This window comes from Theobroma cacao, chromosome 4 (genome assembly GCF_053813885.1).
Source record: "Theobroma cacao isolate CCN51 chromosome 4, ASM5381388v1, whole genome shotgun sequence".
Lineage (NCBI taxonomy): Eukaryota > Viridiplantae > Streptophyta > Magnoliopsida > Malvales > Malvaceae > Theobroma > Theobroma cacao.
The window spans coordinates 34258675-34283050 of NC_142642.1; the positions used below are offsets into that span (position 1 = coordinate 34258675).

Here is a 24376-nt window from a genome sequence, read left to right on the forward strand (position 1 = left end):
CCATGTGTGCTCTATCTGTTGCTTGCGTTTACTGTTTTCTTTTTAGCTCTTTGTGACTGATTTGGTGAACGTTTTATAGGGTTATTGTTTTTGTAAAGTCTGTACATAGTGACGCTGATTTAATTTGAGATACTGTAGCATCTTTCTGTATACTGCGTAGGTAAATTTTTGTACAGGGATATCTTATCCCCCTCTTTACACATATAATTTATATCATCATGATCTTTTACCTTTCAAAAAAAAAAAATTGAATGAAAATTAAATGAATTAAGTGCTCTTGTCACGTTAAAAATATGAAAATTTTGTATATTAATCATGTTGATACGATTAATATACGAAAAACGATTAATATATGAAACACAATTATCTTAAATTCAAATTTGATTAACTTCGTCTTTTATGCAAAATTACTTGATCTAACATTAAGCAAAGTTGGTAATATTTTAATAATGCTTTTAGCAATATATTCAAACTTGACCCGTTATATCTCAAATTTTCTAAAATGAATTCCACTATATTGAATGGTTATTCTTGTCCAAAGAACTCTTTGATAGAGAAATGGAATTACATTAATATAAATGATTTTGCTTTTATATAATTAATTACGTTATTATTAACGTCACATTTTACTCATGTATCTATAATAGCGTTGTCGCAAATATAAGTAGTGGTTAGAACTTTGACATTTTAATTTGACCAAACATTCAATTTTAAATGACATATGTAAAATAATCTCAAAAGAAAAATATAAATAATAAAAGAACAATTAAATTGAGAATTGAACTCTCAATTACTTTTTAATACAGTTATCATCATATCGTTCACACGTGTACGTAGAACCGTGATGATTAAATATGTGTTAATTAAAAAGTCGTCCAATCATAGAAAGAAAATTAGTGACGCTATTAATTACTTTTAATATAGTGTTTTGTTTGAATGCTGGAAAAAGAAAAACAAGAGAGAGAGAGAGAGAGACCACAATCCGCAGAGTCAGAAGAGAAGAAAACGTTGGGCAGTGGAAAGTAAACAGTTGGCTGTTTGGGGTAGACCAAAAGAGAAGGAAGGAGACTTTAATAGGGCAGAATTGAACCATGTCCAATTGGAAACGCATGCTGTCCGTTAAAATGCAGCAAAAATACAGACAGGATATTCCCAAATTTCTTCACTCTAATCAATAGATTGATTATTGGATTCAGCAACAAAGACTCATTGACTCCAAATCCAATCTTTTTCAGGCTTGAGACTCTGCAACTATTACTAAATATTTCCTTTTCTTGTACTCTTAATTAGCCTTATATAATTGGTTGATTTGTTTTTTTTTTTTATTTAATTTGCATTATGAATGGATTGTAATATATACATATATATATATTTGAAAGGTGTATTTTTTATATTTATTTTTTAAAAAAATTATATTAAATAAAAAATAATGCTATCATATTAACAGGACAAACACAAATTTCTGGTTCTGTCTCCACAGGGGGTGCATAACAAAGCAAAGGCAACATCGCATGTGCAATTATATTACATATATAGAATATGTCTGAACAGAACATGGCAATGACTCCAAACCAAAGAAGCCCAGACAAGTTATAATAATGGATAAAACAAGGCAGGCAACTGACTTTGAAGTTGCTTTTGGAAACCTTCGCCTATATATATATAGTATCCCAATCTAATTTTGTTTTGCTCAGCAGTATCCCAATCTAATTAATTCTTCTACTCTAACTCCCTCAACTTACTATATATAATAACCACTTTGTCACCAATAGAGAGTAATTTCCCTGCCTTCCCAACCTAATCATGAGTTTCCCTTCTAAGTAACTTATTACAAACGAATGTGATATATTGTCAGAAATTCTATTGTCGATTTATCATTTTTAGAAACTTTAGAAACACAAAAAAATAAAAAATAAAAAAACACCAGTCTAATAACTTTAATTAGTTATGTGAACAAAGAAAAAGCGACCTTTTTTATTTCTATTTAAACCTAATTTTTCTATTATAACCATTCAAAAAGTAAGAACCTACTCCTTGCCTAACTTTCCACGTTATGCCTTTCAGTTCCCTAAAGTCCATCAAAATAGCAATAAAATACTTGTGAGGAGACGGATTATGAGTTAATAAAGAAATTTGGACAACTTTTGACTCTTATATATATATATATATATATTATACAAGTCGTGCCCTTACGACATGCTTATTCTTCTGTTTTGTGGTGTTTTTGTTTGGAGTGGGAATGGGATGCAGCTGTGCGCGGACTGTCTCCCGCTTGAATGTTTTTACGGCAGGTTCGGTGAGCTTTATTTCTACCCAAGTGTCGTCTGTATTTCCATGGTCTTGCTTGGCGGAGCGTCTCATTACTATATGATGCTCAGAAATTTTAAAATTTTTTATATATTATATATTTTTAATAACATTTAAAATAATTTCTTATTAAACATTTAATATAAATAAAAAATAATAAAATAACTTCACAAATCTCATCTACCTTTATCCTAACTCTTAAATTTTTTCTTAATTCTTTTCAGTTTCTCCACACCTCTTTCCCTTTCTTTCTTTTTCTATTTCTCTTCTCTGTTGTCTCTTATTGTGAAATTATGAAGAGGAGGGAAATTTTTTTATATTTTTTTTCTATTTATGTTATTTTTTTTTTCAATTCAATTCTATTTACTTATATGTTCTAGGTTTTTATAGATTTTCTTTTCCAAATTTTTACTAACCATCAAACATATTCTTTTACTTGCTATGTTCTTTTTTTCTCTTTATGTGGATTTTATTTTTAATGATTTTAGTCTTTAAAAATTAAAAAAATTATTTTATAATTCTAAAAAATGAGTTCTAATTTTGTATTATTGGTTGTTGCTTAAAATTTTACTAATATATTATTTTTTAATTAATTCTTATTGTATAAGAATAAATTATCTTGAACATATCTCTTTTATATGTTTTACATTTTACATTTAATTGTAAGGAAATTATCTTTAAATATTTAGTTTTTAAACAATTTTGATTATATAAGAAGAAGTGAATAGTTATTGCAGAGTGTTGGATACTGAAGTTTCGAGGTCTCTTACTAACATGTGGTGTAAAGACTTTAAAGCTTCCTTTCGTAAAGCAGGGACCCTCTCCCTGTTGCTTTTGATATCTAATGAACCTTAAACTTTCAAATATATATATAGAAGTGAATGACGTTATCAACAGATGAAGCTAGCATGTGCTCTGAACGTAAAAGAAAGACCCCGCGATCTTATATAGCATAAAATTGCAAGGCGGAAATATGAATACAGCCGCGTATCTGGGCTCAATATTTGTTTTAGTTTCCATGCATCCCGATGCCTTGAGTCAGCCTAATTAATATCAACAAACATATATAGACTAATGTTAATTTCCTCCAAAATGAACCAAAAATTTCTTGGTCTTCTCTCAACTCGAGTCTCTTTTTGTCTTCTTTGCAATTTCTTCTCTACTTCCTTCTCTCTTTATAAAGACCCATTTTTACTCTACAACACTTCATTTCATAGATTTGCATTTAATTCTCTACTTCCTTCTCTCCTTATAAAGAGCCATTTTTACTTTACACCATATCATAGATTTGCATTTTTTTCTCTACTTCCTTCTTTCTTTATAAAGAGCCATCTTTACTCTACACCATTTCAGAGATATCTAATTTGTTTGGAGCAAATATTCAAAGTTTTTTTTTCCCTAAATAGAAAAGAGTGATAATTAAGTTTCAGGTTTCTGTCTTTACTTTAAAGAAGAGAAGATGATTTCAACTGGATTTAGATTCAACCCTACCGATGAAGAGCTTATCGAAATCTTGATAGAAAAAGTATCTGGGAATATAACGATGTCTTTTGATTTCATTGTTGAAAGAAATATTTATGAATTAGAGCCGCAAAATCTTCTATGTATGACATTCTTTTCTTCTTGCTTAATCATACATTAATTCTTGTTAGCATCAAATGCAAACCATTAATCTCTTTTTTATTTATTTTATCTTTATATGTTTCCTGTTTAGCGGCATGATGAGACTTTTTAGCATATAAAAGTGAAATATTAATGCGTAAAACTATCAATTTAGTCGTCCTAGGGTTCTTTTTTTTTTTTTTTTTGCTAAGCGTCCTAGGGTTCATATATGTCTGAGGGTGCAAAGGAACAGAAGCCCGTGTTTCATGGAACATTGGAACAATCAGATCACAACAACAATCATACTTCCTATGTTCCATCCATCAACTTAATTGTATCATCTCATCGTCTCTACCTCTACTGAAACGACTCCCTTCCCTTGCCATGGCTCCCAAAATCCCACAATTTGTACTATATATAACGTTACTACAGTACAAACCAGTGCATGGAAACTTAATATCTTTGATGGTTTTATTTCTCAGACTAATATTATATATGCCTAGCCATCCTTTGTTTTAATTATACTTTGTGCAGGGATTCAAAGCGTGGCCTTAAACAATAACGAAAGGTATTACTACTGTAAGAGGGAGGGTGATTCTAGAGAGGTGTCGGGTCGAGGATGGTGGAAGGCCACCAGTCATGTCAAGACAATTTCTGCTAATGGACGAGTGGTGGGTTACAAAAGGCCCTTAACATTTCACAGGTTTAGGGATAACGAAAGAAAGCGCAAAGGTGCGATCAAGACTGACTGGATCATGCATGAATATGCCCTTCACTCTATTCCAACTGTTTGTGTCCTCCTTCCCAAAGTTTGATGCATAAAGCATGTCTTCAAACCATACATGCACCCTCTGTCCTTTTCCATATCAGCTAATTAATTTATTGCTGGGTATTTTTCCCCCAAGCAGTTGTGAGAGTATGAAACTATACAAATTATTAAACAAACCTGTTCTTTATAATATGGTGACAGCAAGAGCAAATCTGCCTTTTTACAGCCTGGGGGAGAAAAGAGGAAACATATGTAATCTAGGCTTTTGATTTAATTTCTTGAGCTATCATCGTCCAAAATCCGATTTTTTAGATATCCATAGACTTCCCTCTTTTCTTCTGATGCCACTACAAGGATTGTCTAGTCTACACATGTGAGCTTATAGCTATACGAGGTTATTACCTTTACATAGCAGAACGACGTTAATTAGGCTGTGGGGAGCCAAATGGCAGGTAAATAATTGGGGTCCTGAACTTCTAAATATAGTTAGATTATCAGATCAATAATATCTCTACAGCATATATAGCAGCTAGCTAGCAAGTAGTTCATAAGTTTAATCCTTTTCATCTCCCCAGTAAATTATACTATCATATATAATTATCCTCAGTTTCAATGTTTTTAAATATTATGATAATTTCTAACCAGACAATATACTAAATATAATTAAGAATAACAGTACTATACTTGTTTCTGCTAAAATTTTCACTATCAGCTCTCACTCCCTTAATTTTAACCATAAAAAATATAAGGATGAACAGGGCTGCATCTGTAAGCAAGGGAGTTAGAGAGTGAACAAGATGTATATTTTCATTGATATTGATGGCTGCCTACAGCTCTATGATTTTAGGCATAGGCAGTATGTTTTTTGTTGTATGAACTGCAGTGACCTTGGTCCATGAGGATTTCATATATTTTTTTAAGAAAAAGAGAATTTGTATCTAATTCTTTAAGTAAAGAATATATATATATACTAATTATTGAACCAAATAAAAATGAGATACTCAAACCATTATAAATCAAGAGTTTAAATTTAATCCATGTACACGTTTACTTCAATTTAATATTGGATTTTTTTTAATTATATAGTACTATTAAAACTTAACTTATTTTGGTTGGTTTTCCTCCATTAAAAGCTAGTATGTATAATTTGTTTGTTTTTCTATCTAAACGCACTTTGTATTTTTCTTATTTATGTAAGAAAAAAAACTAATAACAGAAGTTCTGATTAACGAGAGGGAACTTTAGTTGATTATATATATGTTTTCTACTTGATTACTTACTCTTTTTACTCTTCAAAGAACAACTGCAGTGAGGTAGGAAAATTCAATGAACATGTACTGTGTGGAAATAACAAGACCAGACAAGGTATGAGATATGCTTAGCATTTGTCAAGGAATGAGATGATACTCTTGCTTTGCTTTATTTGCACGTGTACAAGTTTTAAAGGGTACAAAAGATTTGGTGTAGGACAATGTCAGTGCAGTCATCATTGTGGTTTTGCATCTCACTTTGCATTGTTTAGCATTTTAGAATAGTAATTCGCATGATTCTACCTTGACTTTCTTCTTCTTTTCTTGTTCTTTTTAATGTAGGACTGGAGACTCTGTAAGATTAAGTACAAAGGAAAAGAAAGGCTTGAAGAAGACTTGGAAAATATCAGAAATAGTTCTGGTCCGATGAGTTTAGAAGCTGCTGGTGGCTGTAGTAGTTCCATAAATCCCATGCAGTTGGATCAGTTTGCTTTTAAGGAACAGCAGCTGCAGCCGCAGCCATTGCTGCTGCCATTAACCCTTATTAACAATGATTATGAAAATTATTTTGGGTCAAACTCAAACTCAAACACAAGATTTGAAATATCGGTTGGTGTGCAGCAGCAAGGAATGGAGCTAATCTCCTTATTTGATCCAAGTTGGATGCCGCTGATGGCTACACCAAGCCACATGGCATCCCAACAACACAAGCAATCGGCTGAGCCCAGGGAAGCTCAATCTCCATTTCCAGACCTGTGGTCCAGCTGGGAGAATTGGCATCGACCCCCTCTTTCCTCCAAATATTAATTACTCAAGCAGCTGGTTTGCTAAGGGCCTAAGGGGTTTTATTTAAACCCCAAACTTAAATGGTTTAATGTTTCTTTTCCTCATATAATGCATGTGATTAGTACTTAATATAATTTGAAGCCCCACATATTAGGCATTTCACTAATACATCTCTGAATGAGTTCAAGTTGGGGAGGTTCTTGACTCCACCGGCGTAATTTGCATCTGCTATTTGCTGAGAGAGAGAGTTTTGGAAGATAAAATATTGTTATATATCTTTCACTATCATGTGATTCAAATTTAACTAGAAAGTTTATTTACATGCTTAATGTTACTAAGGAAAGGTAGATTTGCAGGTCACCAAAATAATAATTGTTTGTGTGTGTATATATATTGTACACACAAATTTTTCGTCAAAATTTTTTAACTTGAAAAATTATGAGACAAATACAAATATTTGATGTGAGTTATAATCTCTAAAAATTCCTTTGATTAATTTCTTCACTTCGTCTTCCTTTGTAGACAATGATGATTTATTTCCTTTCTCCTTTGACGATTTTCCTTCATTTCCTTAATCATTTTTGGGTTGTACCTCTTCCACAAAGGTACTTTCCAAATAGAACTTAACATTAGCCAAATGTAGCTTTGCTGTAATAAATGGTTTAGTGTCAGCAATGACTATCTTCACTTGACCATTTCCACAATATTTTAAGCATTGATGTAGCGTTGATGAAACTACACCATTTTGATGCATCCAAGGTCGCCCTCACAACATGTATGTTGTGTTAGAATCAATCACATGAAACAATGAATTGGATTTCATGTTATCAATGAAAAGTTGAAGTCTAACTTTTCCTACAGCTCTTTGCCTTTCAAGATTGAAACCTTAGTTCATCAAATGACTCTTCGATAATTCGTTGAGAGACATCCTAAGCTCTTTCATTGTCTTTAGTGAGAGCAAATTGACAGTAGATCCATCATCTATCTAGATTCGATTGATCTTCTGTTCACGACTATATCCATGAACAAAAAGAGATCAATTACAAGGGATAGACCCCAACAATAAGTTTTCATTAGAAAAAGTAATTTTTGCACTATATGAGAAATTAGAATCAAACTTAATTTTTTCTTCATTCCCAGTATCTTCATCAATTTGGAAACATGATGTGGGACTTGAATTTTGATTTTTGAATTGCATTGGCATGAAGTCATTCAAGATGATTGGTCATCTAGTCCGTTGCACCACTAAATTTTCACACTTGCTCGAACTTATTTTTCTTGTCATTGCCTTTGGCATTACTTTCCTAGATGGTTGTTTCACCATTTTGGATTTTCTTGGTGCTCATTTGTCTTTGGAAAGATTTTTTTTTCCTTTTTTTTGATGAGTAACTAGGATCCATCCTTCGTAGTCTAGATCCTTAATTGTATAACAACAAGGATTGCTCCCATTATCTTGAGGATTAGATGTTTCCTCTACATTTGGGGTCGACATTATATAGTCGAAAGATCCAAATTTTATATTTTTACTCCCCACATTAAGTGGAGAAAGCATGCTTGTTGCTGATGCTATATTTGCTGTCACCATTTCTTTTTCAAACTCGATTTTCCCATATTTGCATAGTCCCATGATTTTGTCTTTTAAGCGATAATAATTGCTGTAGTTAGGGTCATTTACTCGATCAACTTTTTCAAGTCGCTTCATCTTTAGCAATTGAATAAGCTTAGCCTTTAGAAGTTCTTCCAACATTCCAACGATATCTTAGTAAGGGAAATGATACTTCTTCTTTTACCTTTCTTTCAAAGACACTTTCATTTTATCTTGCGAGGGTTCAAGCTTCGTTTCTTGGGTTTTCTTTGAGTTGATAGTCACCTTAATGGGTTTGGTTTTCATCGTCATAAACTGTTTTCCTTCACCCTTATCTGTCAAAGCTTTGCCCCTTTTATGGACATCTTGCTTGCCTTTCCTTGGTTCTTACATTGAAGGTCATTGATTTTCAACTGTTGAAATGCTTAATTCCATGTCAGGGGCACAAGTAGCTAATTCTTCAAAAGTTTTAGGCTTAAAGCCTTGAAGAATGTAGCATAATCCCCAATTCATCCCATGGATGCACATGTCACAAGCTAAGGACTCAGATAATAGCTTTTTACAATTGAGACTAAGATTTCTCCACCTGTGAATATAATCAATCACAGGCTTATCTTTCCATTGGCATGAACTTGTGAGTTCAATTATGCTCAACACACTTCGAATGTTGTAAAAGTCATTAAGGAACTCACGCTCTAATTGTTCCCAATTATCAATCATCCCAAGCTTTAATTTCGTGTACTAATAAAAAACGTTGCCCTTTAAAAAATGAACAAATTGTTTCACCATAAGATCGCCATAAGTGCCAACGTTGTTGCAAGTTTCCACAAAGTGTGTAGCATGTTGACAAGGATTTCCTTTACCATCGAACTGTTGGAACTTTGGTGGCTGGTAATTAAGTGGCATCCCCATGCATTCAATTCTCTAAGAGTATGGCTTGGCATAAGTATGTAAGGGTTGAGTGACACTTTCCATCTGTTCCTTGATGGTTTCTTTGATGAGTTCCTTCAAGTAATTGGTGATGACCGCTTCAGTGGAGTTTTGTTAGAGATTATTTTCCACTTTTGTAGTGGAATTCTCCTCATTATCTTCTTGATTTTGGCACTGATTTTAGCCAAGATCAATTAGTGCCTTTCTAATAAGGCTGTTAATTTTTACCATCATTGAGGCAATTTGTTCATCTTTTTCTCTGATGCTTGTCGTTAGAGATTCCACAGTCTTCACAAGAAGCGCAACTTGTTTTTCTAGAGATGTAGTTCTAGTTGTCATGATAGCCATCGCTCCATAATTCATTTTTGAAACAAAACTATTGCTTGAATAGCCATCATGTTCCTTGAGTTGATTTGCACTTGATCCTTTAGAAGAAGCAAGTTGTATGGAAGAAATTTCTTCAGAACTCGAGGAAAAAGCATCATATAAAGGGTTTTGGTTGAGGACTGGGAAAGTCTGCTCATACAATTTAGTAAGAGCTTCTGTTTTTTCTTCGAATACCATATGGATGTGTTAAAACATCCGTACTTGATGATGAGGTTGGAAAGACTACAGGATTTGCTCGAGCAGGCTTGACAATAGGTTTATTGACGAGATTCTTGTTAAAAGCCATTTCAATTTGGAAATATTTGGAGATTTCTTTGAAGAAAGAAGATGAGAGGCAAAGATTGTCCCACCGGGCGTGCTAGAAATTTGTACATGCAAATTTCTGGTAAAAATTTTTGACTTGAAAAATTATGACACAAATACAAATATTTGATGTGAGTTATAATCTCCGAAAATTTCTCTGATTAATTTTTTCACTTCATCTTCAAAAGTTACGAACTCGGACTTAGTCTTGATCACGAACTTTACTTAATCTTCGCTTCAAGAGTCTTCACAACTTGATCTTGATCACGAACTTTGCTTGATGACTTGATCACAAACTTCGCTTAAGGACTTGATCACGAACTTCGCTTCATACCTTGGTCACGAACTTCTCTGTCACTTGACATCTTGATCACGAACTTCCTTGCTACTTGATATCTTCACTTCAGAAATCTTCTACTCTTCTCAATCTCCAAAATGCTCTCAACCTTTGAATGCCCCTAAATGAATGATAATGGCTTGAGACGCCCTTATTTATAATGTTAGATGAGAGGCTTTGATGCAAATGTAGTCTCTTTAAATTATCTCTAAATCATTTTAATTCAATTAAAGATAAATTTTGATAACTCACTTAAAGCTTTTGATTGGTCGAACTTTGAATCCTTGAATTTTGATTAGTCGAAGTTAGGCATTATCTCTAAATTATCTTAATTTATTTAGAAATAAATTACATAATCAAATTTGATTTTTATCTCTAAATTATCATAATTATTAAAGATAAATTAAATGACCAATAATTAAATTTTGATTGGTCAAAAATATGAATATTATCTCTAAATTACCTTGATTTATTTAGAGAGAAATTGGATGACCAATAACTAAATTTTGATTGGAATATATAAAATATAGGCGAATTGGTTCCACTATGTATTTTTTAAATAAATCCAACTAATAAATTAATTACATGGTTATGACATCATCAAGTCTACATGGAGACACGTAATTGGATCATAATTTTTCTCCTTCTACATATATATATATATATATATATATATATATATATATATAATTCTTCAATTGTAAAGAGGATCTAAAGAGAAAACAGAAGATGTACAATTTCAAGTATTTAACAACGGCATTAATTGTGTAAAGACATTTTCAAATTTTAAAGGACCTCAATTTCACCATGATTCGATGTCATCTTTCAAGAAGAGAAGAAAAAGTAAATAAGAAACAAGGCATTATTAAAGATGGAGACTAATATGTGGCAATATTATAAAAGACAGATACAAGCGTTCAAATCAAAATAATTTATAATATTAAAAAGAGAGTTTCACTATGATCAAAATATAACTATTTCGGTCAAGTAACTCGCACACAGTAATTTTTCTCACAATTCTTTTAAAACATTTTTAATATGGTCCCCACCACTTCTCTATACCATATAATGTTTTTATTTAAATTTTCTTTGTACATATAATATTAAGTGAAAAGTTACCTTCATGTAAATTTTGTATCATCTGTTTTAAAATGAAATCTCAAAACTTTCAAATTAAAATATCAACTTACCGATTGTGCCGCTTCCTCTTAGAGACTTGAATATAATCTTTTGACTAAAGCCGTATGATTAATTACATATTATAATAGCAAAAAAAAAAAAAGTGTAACTTACCTCTTGTAGTTGATAAAAGGCTATGAATGCAATGTGATAAGGCTATTGGTCGACCACTCAAGTTAAAAGGCAGTAAAATAATGGAACCCCATTCTGCTTTCTCTTTCCACCAAGCAAATGCGAGGACACTCTTTATTACCTACTACAAGGCTTTTCCAAAGGCAGAGTTACAACCAAAAGAAACGAAAGTGAAAGAATTTTTGTTTAAAACAAAAAAAGCACTGGCGTGCTTTGTATAGGAAATTAAAAAGTATATATATATATATATATATCTACCTATCTATATCTATATAGATTGGAAGAAAAATATTTCTCTCCTTTCTTTTAATTAAAATAGAAAAGAATAAATTACACCAATTACTACTCACAATCGTAAATTTTTTTTTTTTACTTTTTTATGCCTCTTTTCATGTCCTATGTATAAATTTTTGGTAATTGTCTACTTGATGTTTGTAGTGTAAAATATATTATTTTGTATCTAAATAAACAGTAAAATTAAACACTATCGATGAAAAATAAAGTAAAATAATTTCATCCCATCATTTATCTTATCATTTTTTCCTCTTTTAATCACTTATATTTTCACGATATTTCTCTCATCTTAAAATTTAAATGCCGGACTAAGCAGTGTTTTATTTTTTTTTTCTGGGCCTGCTTAATCTTGGTAAACTTTTTTTTTTCCTTTCCATTAGCTATATCTCTATTTTAAATTTTAATCTTGTAAATCAAAATTGATATATATATATATATATATATATATATATATATATATATATATATATATATTTTATGGAAGAGTCTTTTCTTCCTTGAACTTTGGGTTTTAGCTATAAATCTTTTTTTCCCCTAATTTTTGTATGGACGGCTGCATTTTGATTGAAGGAGGGAAGAATGAATAGACAGGGGCGGAGGGTAATGTATCTTTGGGGGTCATTTTTATTTATTATATATATATTTTAAATGATTTCTTTAAAATAATTTTCTTATTTAATAATTAATACAAATAAAAATAATAATAACTTGACCTTACAAACCTTACTCAATTTTATTTTAATTCTTAAATTTCTCCTCACCTCTTTCTCTCTCTTTCTTTTTTTTTTTCTATTCTCTTTTGTTTTTTTATTTTTATTTTATTCTCTTATTTGTAACTCAATACTAAAACACACTTTATTCTTCAAAAGAGATTTATGAGCTTGTAAACTTGGATAAAGAAAAACTGAACCACTCATCACCATTATATGAAATTAAAAGGAAATAAAGTTTTTCTTCATCTTTTTCTTTCTATTTTTATATTTTTTAACTATTTATATATATTTAATCATTGTATGAAATCATGTATATTTAACTTTTTAAAATTTTATATATTATAATTTTATATTTAATATTTTAAATTTAAATAAAAATAAAATAAAAAATTAAATATTGACTGCATTCATTTTTTTTAAGTTTAGTTAAAGAATGAGTACTTAAAAACAATTGATAAATTTTTTAAAATAAAAAGATGTAAGTCGTCCAAATAATTTTCTTACACTTAAGCCATTAAGCCATCTAAACTCAATTTTAAAAAAATTATTGATTAAGTTCAACACTTTAATTTTAAAAATTTTTAACTTTTATTCCTCTTCTTCTTTAACCCTCTTAATAAAAATTGACTAATTTCGTGTTTGGGGACAGTAGAAAAGAACAATGATGGGAGAGGATTGGGATTTTGCATTCCCTGAGACTGTTGCCGTCTGCAAATGCTTACATGTGTTTTCGACTTGCTGCCAGACGAGGTTCTAGGAATGTACAGGGGAGTTTTGACACTTTGATTCATTGTGCTGTGTTTTTCTAGAGTTTTTGTCAATGTTTTTTTGTGTTTGTAATTTAATACGACGTGTCGTTTAAGTTTTAATTGAGTTAGAAAACGTTACCTGCTACTGTTAAATCTTTATCGACAGTTTTTCATAAAAAAAATAACAACATTATATTTAAATAAATTTTTAAATTATGTAAAAAATTTAAATAAATTTTTATCTTTTATTACGTTTAATTAAATCTCTATACTTTTGTTTTGGTAACTAAACCTTTACGATTAATAATTAATTAATTAATATTAATTAAAATATCACTTATCATTTTAACTATAACTTTTGCAACAATTCAAACACAAATCCATTAACATATAATGATTGCTAATTCCAACTAGAGATATACTTTTAATAAAAAGTTGAAATTAAGATGATGGATTTTTTTATTGTTGTTGTTAAGGTAACATAAGTCATGAATTTATTTGACAAGTGATATTTTAACTAATAATAATTAATTAATTAATTAATGAAAATTGATCAATTATTAATTGTAAAGATTTATTTTATTCAAAATAAAAGTTTAGAAATTTAATTAAACATCATAAAAGGAAAGAGATTTAATTAAGTTTTTTATATAATTCAGGAACTTATTTAGATATTTAATTAAAGTAAAGTAAAATTGAAGCAAAGAAAAATGAAAAACTTACATGAAGGCTAAGGAAATGGAAAATGCCTACTTAAAAAGGAAGAAATAGTAAATCGGAAAAGGACTGTACCCAAAAAGAAAAATAACAAGAGATTGAAAAGGACGGTAAAAAGCTATGAGAGACATTAAAAGTAAAATCTAATATTGTTACTTTAACTTATTCGGTTACTCTATCATGCTTCATCTAATTAAAAGTTATAAGATACATGGTATAATAATATAAACATGACAGGAAAGGGGCACAGGATGGGGCATATGATTTTCATTCAGACCCCAAATTAGTTAAATGCCCAATATGTGGTTCTTCAAATTATATTAATTACTAATCACATGCATTACATGAGATAAAGAAACATTAAACCATTGAAGTTTGGGGTTTAAATAAAACCCCTTAGCAAACCTACTGCTTCATTTTATAACATCCTAAGGAGTAATAAATATTCGCAGGATTAAAGGAAAGAGGGGGTCAATGCCAATTTTCCCAGCTGGACCACAGGTCTGGAAATGGAAATTGAGCTTCCCTGGGCTCAGCCGATTGGTTGTGCGGTTGGGATGCGATGTGGCTTGGTGTAGCCAACAGCGGAATCCAACTGGGATCAAATGAGGTGATTGGCTGCGCCATTCCCTGCTGCTGCTCGCCACTGGATATATGAAATCTCGTGTTTGAGTTTGACCCAAAATAATTTTCATAATCATTGTTAATTAGGGGTAAAGGCGGCAGCGATGGTTGCGGCTGCAGCTGCTGCTCCTCAAAAGCAAACTGATCCAACTGCATGGGATTTATGGAACTACTACAGCCTCCTGCAGCCTCTAAACTCATTGGACAAGATCTGTTTCTGATATTTTCCATGTCTTCTTCAAGCCGTTCTTTTCCTTTGTACTTAATCTTACAGAGTCTCCAGTCCTACATAAAAAAAGAACAAGAAAAGAAGAAGAAAGTCAAGGTAGAATCATACGAATTACTATTCTAAAATGCTAAACAGTGCAAAGTGAGATGCAAAACCATAATGATACGGCACTGACAATTTCCAAACACCAAATCTTTTGTACCCTATAAATCTTGTACACGTGCAACTAAAGCAAGGCAAGAGTATCATCTCATTCCTCGACAAATGCTAACCGTATCTCATACCTTGTCTTGTCTCGTTATTTCCACACAGTGCATATTCATTGAATTTTCCTACCTCACTGCACTTATCTTTGGAGAGTAAAAAGGGTAAGTAATCAAATAGAAAACACATATGTAGTCAACAACAGTTCCCTCTCGTTAATCAGAGCTTCTGTTATTTGTTTTTTTTTTTTCTTACAAAAATAAGAAAAATACAAACTGCATTTAGATAGAAAAACAAACAAATTTTACATACCAGCTTTTTTTCTTTTTTTTTTTTGAAAGATATACATACCAGCCTTTAATAGAGGAAAACAAACCAATAGTTACAACAATAAGTTAAGTTTTAGTAGCCCTATATAATTAAAAAAAAAACCAACATTAAATTGAAGCAAACTTATACATGGATTAAATTTGAATTTTTGACCTAAAATGGTTTGAGTATCTCATTTTTATTGTTAAAGTTAAATCTTAGTTGACAGCTAATTAGTTTTTGGTTAAATATTTAGTATATGTATTCTTTACTTAAAGAATTGGATATGAATTCTCTTTTTCTTAGAAAAAAAATATGAAATCCTCATTGGCCAAGGTCACTGTAGTTCATACAACAAAAAGAATACTGCCTATGCCTAAAATAATGGAGCTACAGTCAGCCATCAAAAATAACGAAAATGTACATCTTGTTCACTCCCTAACTGATCCCTTGCTTACAGCTACAACCCTGTTCATACAGGCAATAGACACAGGACTTAACTACCAATCTTCTCCTTATATTTTTTATGGTTAAAATTATGGGAGTGAGAGCTGATAGTGAAAATTTTAGCACAAACGAGTATAGTACTGTTATTCTAAACTATATATGGTATATGGTTTGACTAGAAATTATCATAATATTGAAGAACATTAAAACTGAGAGTAATTATATATGATAGTATAAGTTATTGGAGAGATGAAAAGGATTAAACTTATGAACTACTTGCTAGCTAGTTACTATATATGCTGTAGAGATATTATTGAGCTGATAATCTAACTATATTTAGAAGTTCAGGACCCCAATTATTTACGTGCCATTTGGCTCCCCACAGCCTAACGTCGCTTTGCTATATAAAGGTAGTAACCTCGTATAGCTATAAGCTCGCATGTGTAGACTAGACAATCCTTAGAGTAGCATCAGAAGAAAAGAGGGAAGTCTATGGATTTCTAAAGAAGTCGGATTTTGGACAATGGTATCTCAGGAAATTAAATCAAAAGCCTAGATTACAAATGTTTCCTCTTTTCTCCCCAGGCTGTAAAAAGGCAGATTTGCTCTTGCTGTCACCATATTATAAAGAACAAGTTTGTTTAATAATTTGTGTAGCGTCATACTCTCACAAATGCTTGGGGGGAAAATACGCAGCAATTAATTAATTAGCTGATATGAAAAAGGACAGTGGGTGCATGTATGGTTTCAAGGTATGCTTTGTGCATCAAACTTTTGGAAGGAGGACACAAACCGTTGGAATAGAGTCTAGGGCATATTCATGCATGATCCAGTCAGTCTTGATCGCATCTTTGCGCTTTCTTTCGTGATCCCTAAACCTGTGAAATGATAAGGGCCTTTTGTAACCCACCACCAGTCCATTTGCAGAAATTGTCTTGACATGACTGGTGGCCTTCCACCATCCTCGACCCGACACCTCTCTGGATTCTGTCTCCCTCTTACAGTAGTAATACCTTTCGTTATTGTTTAAGGCCGCATTTTGAATCCCTGCACAAAGTATAATTAAAGAAAGGATGACTAGGCATATATAATATTAGTTTCCATTTACTGGTTTTTACTGTAGCAACGTTATATATAGTACAGATTGTGGGATTTTGGGAGCCATGACAAGGGAAGGGAGTCAGTTCAGTACAGGCTACAGACGATGAGATGAGATAATTAAGTTGATGGATGAAACATGGGAAGCATGATTGTTGTTGTGATCTAATAGATGAAATGTTCCATGAAACACGCGATTCTGTTCCTTTGCACGCTCAGACATGAATCCTAGGACACCAAAATTCATAGCTTTACGCATTAATATTTCATTTTTTTATGCTAATAAGTCTCGACGTGCAGCTAAACAAGAAACATATATAGAGAAACCAGACAAAAAAAGATTTATGGTTTGCATTTGATGTTATGAGAAAATTAATATATGAGTAAAGGAGAAGAAAAGAATGCAGACATTGAAGATCTTGCGGCTCTAATTCATAAATATTTCTTTCCACAATGAAATCAAAAAGCATCGTTTTATTTCCAGATACTTTTTGTATCAGGATTTCGATAAGCTCTTCATCCGTGGGACAGAATCTAAATCCAGCTTGAAACATCTTCTCTTCTTCAAAGTAAAAATTGAAACCTGCAATTTAATTTATCACTGTTTTCTGTCTAAGAAAAAAAACTTTTATCATTAACTCAAAACAAACCAGAGATATCTCATTTCTCTGAGATGGTGCTCTTTATAAAGAGAGAAGGAAGTGGAGAATTAAGAAAATGCAAAGAAGACAAAAAAACTCAAGTTTAGAGAAGACTAACATATATTTTTGGTTCATTTTGGAGGAAATTACCATTAGGATATATTTGTTAATATTAATTAAATTGACTCAAGTCATCTAGATGCATGGAAACTACAAATATTGAGCTCAGATATGCGTAGTCATTCAGACGCCAATGATGTGTCACAAGTTAGGAACGTGGGAGTGATGATGATGCTAAGAATACATTGCATTTGTCAAGCTGTATGCGCATTGCTTTTGTCAAGTTGTCAAAATTTCTTTATTAACATATGCTCCTTCCCCTCACATGTACGACTAGGAAAGATGGCCTCTATGGAACGGTCTGGTTAAAGAGGTTACCGGGATGAATTTTCAGTCACGGAAATGAGTCTTATGAACTGAAGTTTAAAGATTAAAGGAGAAGGAAGTCACTTGATTTGAGAGCCTTTGGATTACAAGATTTTTGTCAGGGTAAATATCCAGTCACTTGGAACGGTAAGGGAGGAGCTTCACGAATTTAAACTTCATCAAAAGGGACTTGGATGATCTTGTTTTTTAGCATTTTGTGGGTTGGGTTGCATTACTTTTGTCAAGCATGTACCAATCCAGGTTGTATGCAAATGCTTTAGCCACCTCTAAAGCTTTCAACGTTGTGGTTTGCTGTGACAAGTCTTTGATGTACAGGAACAAAGCCTTATGGCAGCAAGTTGTAACCATCTTAATGAAATATATACATATTAAGCCTTTCAAAAAAAATGTTATTACTTATTGTAGTACTGATATGAATGGGATAGTCTTTGGTTTTGAACAGGGAGCGCTCTTCCTTTTGGATGGATTTGTGCTTGTATGCCGCAACTTGTGAGTGTTGTTCCATAAATTCACCTCTTTTATAAAGCTCTTGGTGAAATTTTCACCAAAAGAAATGAATTCCAGTTATGACCTTTCAAAAAAAAAAAAAAACATGAATCGGATAGTAATAAAATTATTGCAATGTTTGTTTTTATTTACTTATTTTGCTTCTAAAGTTACTAAAAATGATAAATTGATAATAGAAATTCTGATAATAAAATCCATTTGCAGAAATAAGTTACTTAGAAGGAGAACTCATAATTAGCTTGGGAAAGCTGGGAAATAACTCTTGATGACAAAGTGGTTATTATATACAGTAAGCTGATGATCAAACGGGGACTGAGTTGAAAGCCAAATCACTGGATCGATGAACCAGCTGATGAGTAACCGAGAACAAAGTGGAATTAATGTCAACAGGGTAGTTCAAAACAAAGGAAAGCTCTCATCAACTTATTGAATTCTCAAGGCTCGAAGTTGATTTTTGTGGCCTGCATGATTCTGTCTTGTGTTGATTCGTTTAGGCCTACTTACGACTTTCAGTATTTTTCTGTTTGCATATGTGCATTAGGAAATTAACTCAAGCTTTTGTGTACAGTACAGGTCTTAGTTGAGAGTAGGTGCCAACTTCTTATTGAGCATCTGAAATCTTTTGTAACTGTAGAGAGTTTTTCTTATCACAAAGCTAGATTTCATATGCCACTAGAAGTCTTCCATCATGGTTCAAGACTTGTGATGGTACACTAGCTGGAGGGGCCTTAATAAAATTTCACTTTTCAAAGAAAAAGTTGATGTGCTTAGAGTAGAAGAATTAGATCGATCAGACAACTATGGGCAGCTCACATCATGGAGCACGCCTGTACGACTGATTATGGGTCATGGCTTGTGTCCAAGCGAAACATTTGTCGTTGCGCTTAATTACAAATCCACAATTGATTATGAATCAAGCTTTATCAAGTCTCAAATGGATAAGCAGCCTTTGTTCATGATGAAGTCGTGGCTCTCAAACTTTCTTAATAGGATGACTAAATTTTCTTAATAAGACTTAAAGAGTACAACAAAAGGAAATATTAACTAAAAGTTGCAGAGACTTAAGCATCAAAAAGATTTGGAATCGCCTTTTTGGTAAGAAGTAGTAAGGAGACAAATCACTTTTTGTTTTTTTCCATTGTTACTGAATCCGATAATCAATCTTTTGATTAGAGTGGAGAATCTGGGAATATCCTGTCTGGATTTTTGCTGCATATTTAACCGACAGCACGCGCTTGCAACTGGCCATGAATCCTTAAATGTCTCCTTATCTACGCAACTGTTTAGTTCTATTGCCTAACAGCTACCAACCTGTTCTTCTCTTTGGATTCTTCCAATTTCAATCTTTTTTTTTTCCATTTTCAGCATTCAATTTTTTTTTTTACCCTTATTTGAAGTCTACCTCTAATATTTAGTTACCAAAAAAAAAGGCTATATTAAAAATATTTAATAATATTATTAAATTTTTTTAAGATCTCCATTATTTTTTAATACATATTTAATCATCATTCACATCACATGTATTATTTTCACAATTAATTAGTTGATGTTGTAGGCCTGAATGGTGACGATCCCGATGAATTCTTTTACTATTATTTTTCTTTTGAGATCTTTTTAGAAGCTGCAGGTGGCTGTAGCAGTTCCCTAAATCCCATGCAGTTGGATCAGTTTGCCTTTAAGGAGCAGCAGCAGCAGCAGCCATTGCTGCCGCCATTAAACCTTATTAACAATGATTATGAAAATTATTTTGGGTCAAACTCAAACACGAGATTTGAAATATCGATTGGTGAGCAGCAGCAGGGAATGGCGCAGCCGATCTCCTCATTTGGTCAAGTTGGATGCCTCTGATGGTTACACCAAGCCACCACTCTGCTTTCCGACAACACAACCAATCGGCTGAGCCCACGGAAGCACAATTTCCATTTCCAGAGCTGTGGTCCAGCCGGGAGAATTGGCATGGACCCCCTCTTTCTTTTGAGATGTTATAGGAATGAAGCAGCTGGTTTAGCTCAGGGGTCTTATTCAAACCCCAAACTTAAATGGTTTAGTGTTCATTTCCCTCATGTGAGAAGTAATTAATATAATTTGAAGATCCACATATTGGGCATTTAACTAATATGGGGTCCAAAATAATTATGCGATCAAAAGACACCTTCATTTATGCAATCAATTTTCAAAATTATAAAAAATCTAGATTGTTTGGAAAATGGTAAGGTACTGTTGGAACATTTTCAACAATAATAATGGAGGAATGAAAGGAAGAAATTCCTTTGAATAACTATGATTGTTCAAGAGTTATCTTTGTTCAAATAATTATGTTAAAAAAATAATTATATTTGTTGGAAAATAGACAATTGTGTCTATTGGAAACAAACAATTGTGTCTATCAAGAAAAGGAACCTTTGCCTATAAATAGCACTTTCTAGTTTCTTGAAAATGAATGGAAAAAGGTAAGAGAGAAATAATTTCTATCATTCTCTTTTGTTTTTAAATTCTTTTTAGATTGCTGTTATAGTGTTTTGCTATAGCCAGACTCTAATAGGAGTTTAATAATCTTGTCATAGCCGAATGAGTGCTCCGTGGATTAATTTCTTTAATGCAAAACACAGTCAATCACTGCGCTTCACTATTTTTTCAAAGTTTATATACTGGTAACTCTTTTGTATACTATAAGTAGGAGTGAATAAAACCTTAAATAAAGTGACATTGTTACACATCTTAAAGTCATTTCTTGATTTTCTAATTTTGTGTTCTAACACATATATCTACCTTTTGCATGTGTAGTAACACAAAGAGACAAAAAGAAAATTAAAATGCTAATTAAAAATAATAATACATGTAATTATCAACAGATCAAATCAATGCATGTATCTAAATGAATTCTGAGTTAGGTAAGTGCTTAACTCTACTTGAGTCATTTGCATCTCCTATGTGTTGCAAAGTGAAGGAGTTCTAGAATATGGAAGATTGTTAAATATCTTTCACTATCTCGCTATTCAAAATCAACCGAAGATGGTGGATCTGCAAGTCATCAAGATAATAATTGTATATATATGTATATATATATATATAAAATATATATATATAATTCCTCAGTTGTAGGGAGGATCTAAAGAGAAAGCAGAAGATGTATCAACTTCAAGTATTCAACGACAAGAATGTCCATGTCCTTTCAAGTTTAATTGTGTAGACACATTCTATCTCCAAACTCCAAAGGACCCACAATTTAACTGTAATTCGATGTCATCTTTCAAGAAGAGAATCAAAAGCAAATGATAGCATACGACATTATTAAGAATGGAAAGTAATATGCGATGATATTATTAAAAAAATATATACATTCAAATCAAAATAAATCGCAACATCAAAAGGAGAGTTTCATTATGATTGAAATGTAGCTCATTTACAATCATCTTCCTCGAAATTCTCTTAAAACATTTTTAATCTGACCCCACCACTTGTTGAGACTATATAATTTTTTAATTTATCTTTTTCTTTATGCATATAATGTTACGTGTTGAAAGTTATTTTTTGGTGAATTGTGAACCATTTATTTCAAAATGAAATCTAGAAACTTTTAAATTAAAATACTAATTTAAAAATCATCCCACTTTCTTTTAAAGACTTAAATATAATCTTTTGATTAAAGTTGTATGGTTAATTACATATAATAATAGTAAAAAACGTGTAACTTATCTCTTGTAGTTGATAAGTTTATGGATCAACCACTCAAAGTGAAAGGGCAGTAAAAATGTAGTGGAAACCCATGCCCCTTTCTCTTTCCACCAAGCAATTGGAATGCGAGGGCACTCATTATTTTACCTCTACTAGTAGGCTTTTCCAAAAAGATTTGAAAATGAAAGGATTTTTGTTAAAATATAAAAATATAAAGCACAAGGATGCTTTGTACAGTAAACTAAAACTTATATATCTATAGATAGATATATAAAGAAATTGTTTCTCTCATTTCTTTTAAGTAGACTAGAAAAAATAAATTACATCAATTGTTACTCATAATCATAAAACCTTTTACTTTGGTCACTCGGATTTTGAAAAGTACATTTGCTAACTACTATTTCTTCTCCTGAGAATGTTAATGATCAAAATGTAATTTTTACAACAAAAAGTGCTCAAATAATTTTTTTATAAATTTTAAATTTATTATTATTAGGGTTTAGGGTATTAACCAACTACTTCACATCTATACATAATATGAAATTTCATTGAAGGTAAGAGGGAGGTGAGGTGGGATTAGGGTTGAGTTTCAAAGGAAAACCCAATAAGCTGACTCATGAACATTTCTACTTAGATGTAAACCAAAAATATTGCTACAAGAAGAGATAATTAGAGAAATGAATCCCTCAATAATATTAGCTAGTGAATCTTAAACTTAATCTCAACTTGTGAGTGATGATGATGATGCTGTTGCAGAAATGTAATTAGAAGGTGCAGGCTTGCAATGGTGATGTGTAGATAATTGTAAGTACCAAAACTGATAAAAAGCAAATCCAATATAAAATTGTATTACTATAATGACTAAAAATAGTATATTAGACATAAAGCTAAATCATTCACATGTATGATTTTCACAATTAATGTGTTGATCTTACATGCATGAACGGGGATGACGACGACGAGTTCTTTTTCCTTTGAGATGTTTTTAGAAGCTGCAGGCGGCCTTAGTAGTTCCATAAATCCCATGCAGTTGGATCAGTTTGCTTTTAAGGAGCAGCAGCTGCAACCGCAGCCACAGCCACAGCCATTGCTGCCGCCATTAAGCCTTATTGTCAAACTCAAACACGAGATTTGAAATATCGATTGGTGAGCAGCGGCAGGGAATGGCGCAGCCAATCTCCTCATTTGATCCAAGTTGGATGCCGCTGATGGCTACACCAAGCCACATTGCATCCCAACAACACAACCAATAGGCTAAGCCCAGGGAAGCTCAGTCTCCATTTCCAGACCTGTGGTCCAGCTGGGAGAATTGGCGTTGACGCCCTCTTTCCTCCAAATATTCATTGCTCAAGCAGCTGGTTTGCGAAGGGCAAACTTAAATGGTTTAATGTTTCTTTTCCTCATGTAATGCATGTGACTAGTACTTAATATAGTTTGAAGACCCCATAGATTGGGCATTTCACTAATTTGGGGCTCTAAATAATTATGACTCTATATCTGCAACAAAGCTTTTCTTCTCTTTCTCTAATTGCAAATATCTATCTATCCTCTGCATGTGTAGTAACATAGAGAGAAAATAGAAAATTAAAATGCAAATTAAAAATAAAAATACATGTAATTATCAACAGATCAATGCATATATCCGAATGAGTTCGAGTTGGGGAGGTGCTTGACTCCACCTGAGTCATTTGCATCCCCTATTTGCTTCAGAGTGAAAGAGTTCTGGTAGATGGAAGATCGTTACATATCTTTCACTATCATGCTAATCAAAATCAAGTGGATATCTGCAGGTCACCAAGATACATACATAATTCCTCAGTTGTACAGAGGATCTAAAGAGAAAACAAAAGATGCATCAACTTCAAGTATTCAATGATAAAAATATTCTCATGTCCTTTCAAGTTTATTTGTGTATATACTTTTTGTTTCTAAATTTCAAAAGATCCATGATTTCATCGTAATTCGATACCGTATTGAGAAGAGAAGTAAAAACAAAAGCAAAAGCAAAATCAAATGAGAAACGAGACATTATTTTAGATGAAAAGTAATATACAATGATATTATTTATAAAAGATACACGTATAAATCAAAATAATTCGTAATATCAAAAAGAGAGTTTTATTATGATCGAAATATAATTATTTCAATCAAATGA

At 32.0% G+C, this 24376-nt stretch overlaps 2 protein-coding genes across 2 annotated transcripts; one reads left to right on the top strand and one right to left on the bottom strand.

The window, feature by feature from the left end:
• Positions 1 to 3766: 3766 nt before the first annotated feature.
• LOC18602553 (putative NAC domain-containing protein 94) lies at positions 3767 to 23474 on the top strand. The gene is made up of 4 exons (XM_007034014.3): positions 3767 to 3911; positions 4444 to 4697; positions 6271 to 6537; positions 23373 to 23474. Exons 1-4 carry the CDS (start codon positions 3767 to 3769, stop codon positions 23472 to 23474), a joined length of 768 nt encoding a protein of 255 aa, XP_007034076.3.
• Positions 14512 to 17505, bottom strand: LOC18602554 (NAC domain-containing protein JA2L-like). The gene is made up of 3 exons (XM_018119085.1): positions 17361 to 17505; positions 16647 to 16900; positions 14512 to 14949 (listed from the first exon to the last, which is right to left on the bottom strand). Exons 1-3 carry the CDS (start codon positions 17503 to 17505, stop codon positions 14512 to 14514), a joined length of 837 nt encoding a protein of 278 aa, XP_017974574.1.
• Positions 23475 to 24376: the final 902 nt, after the last annotated feature.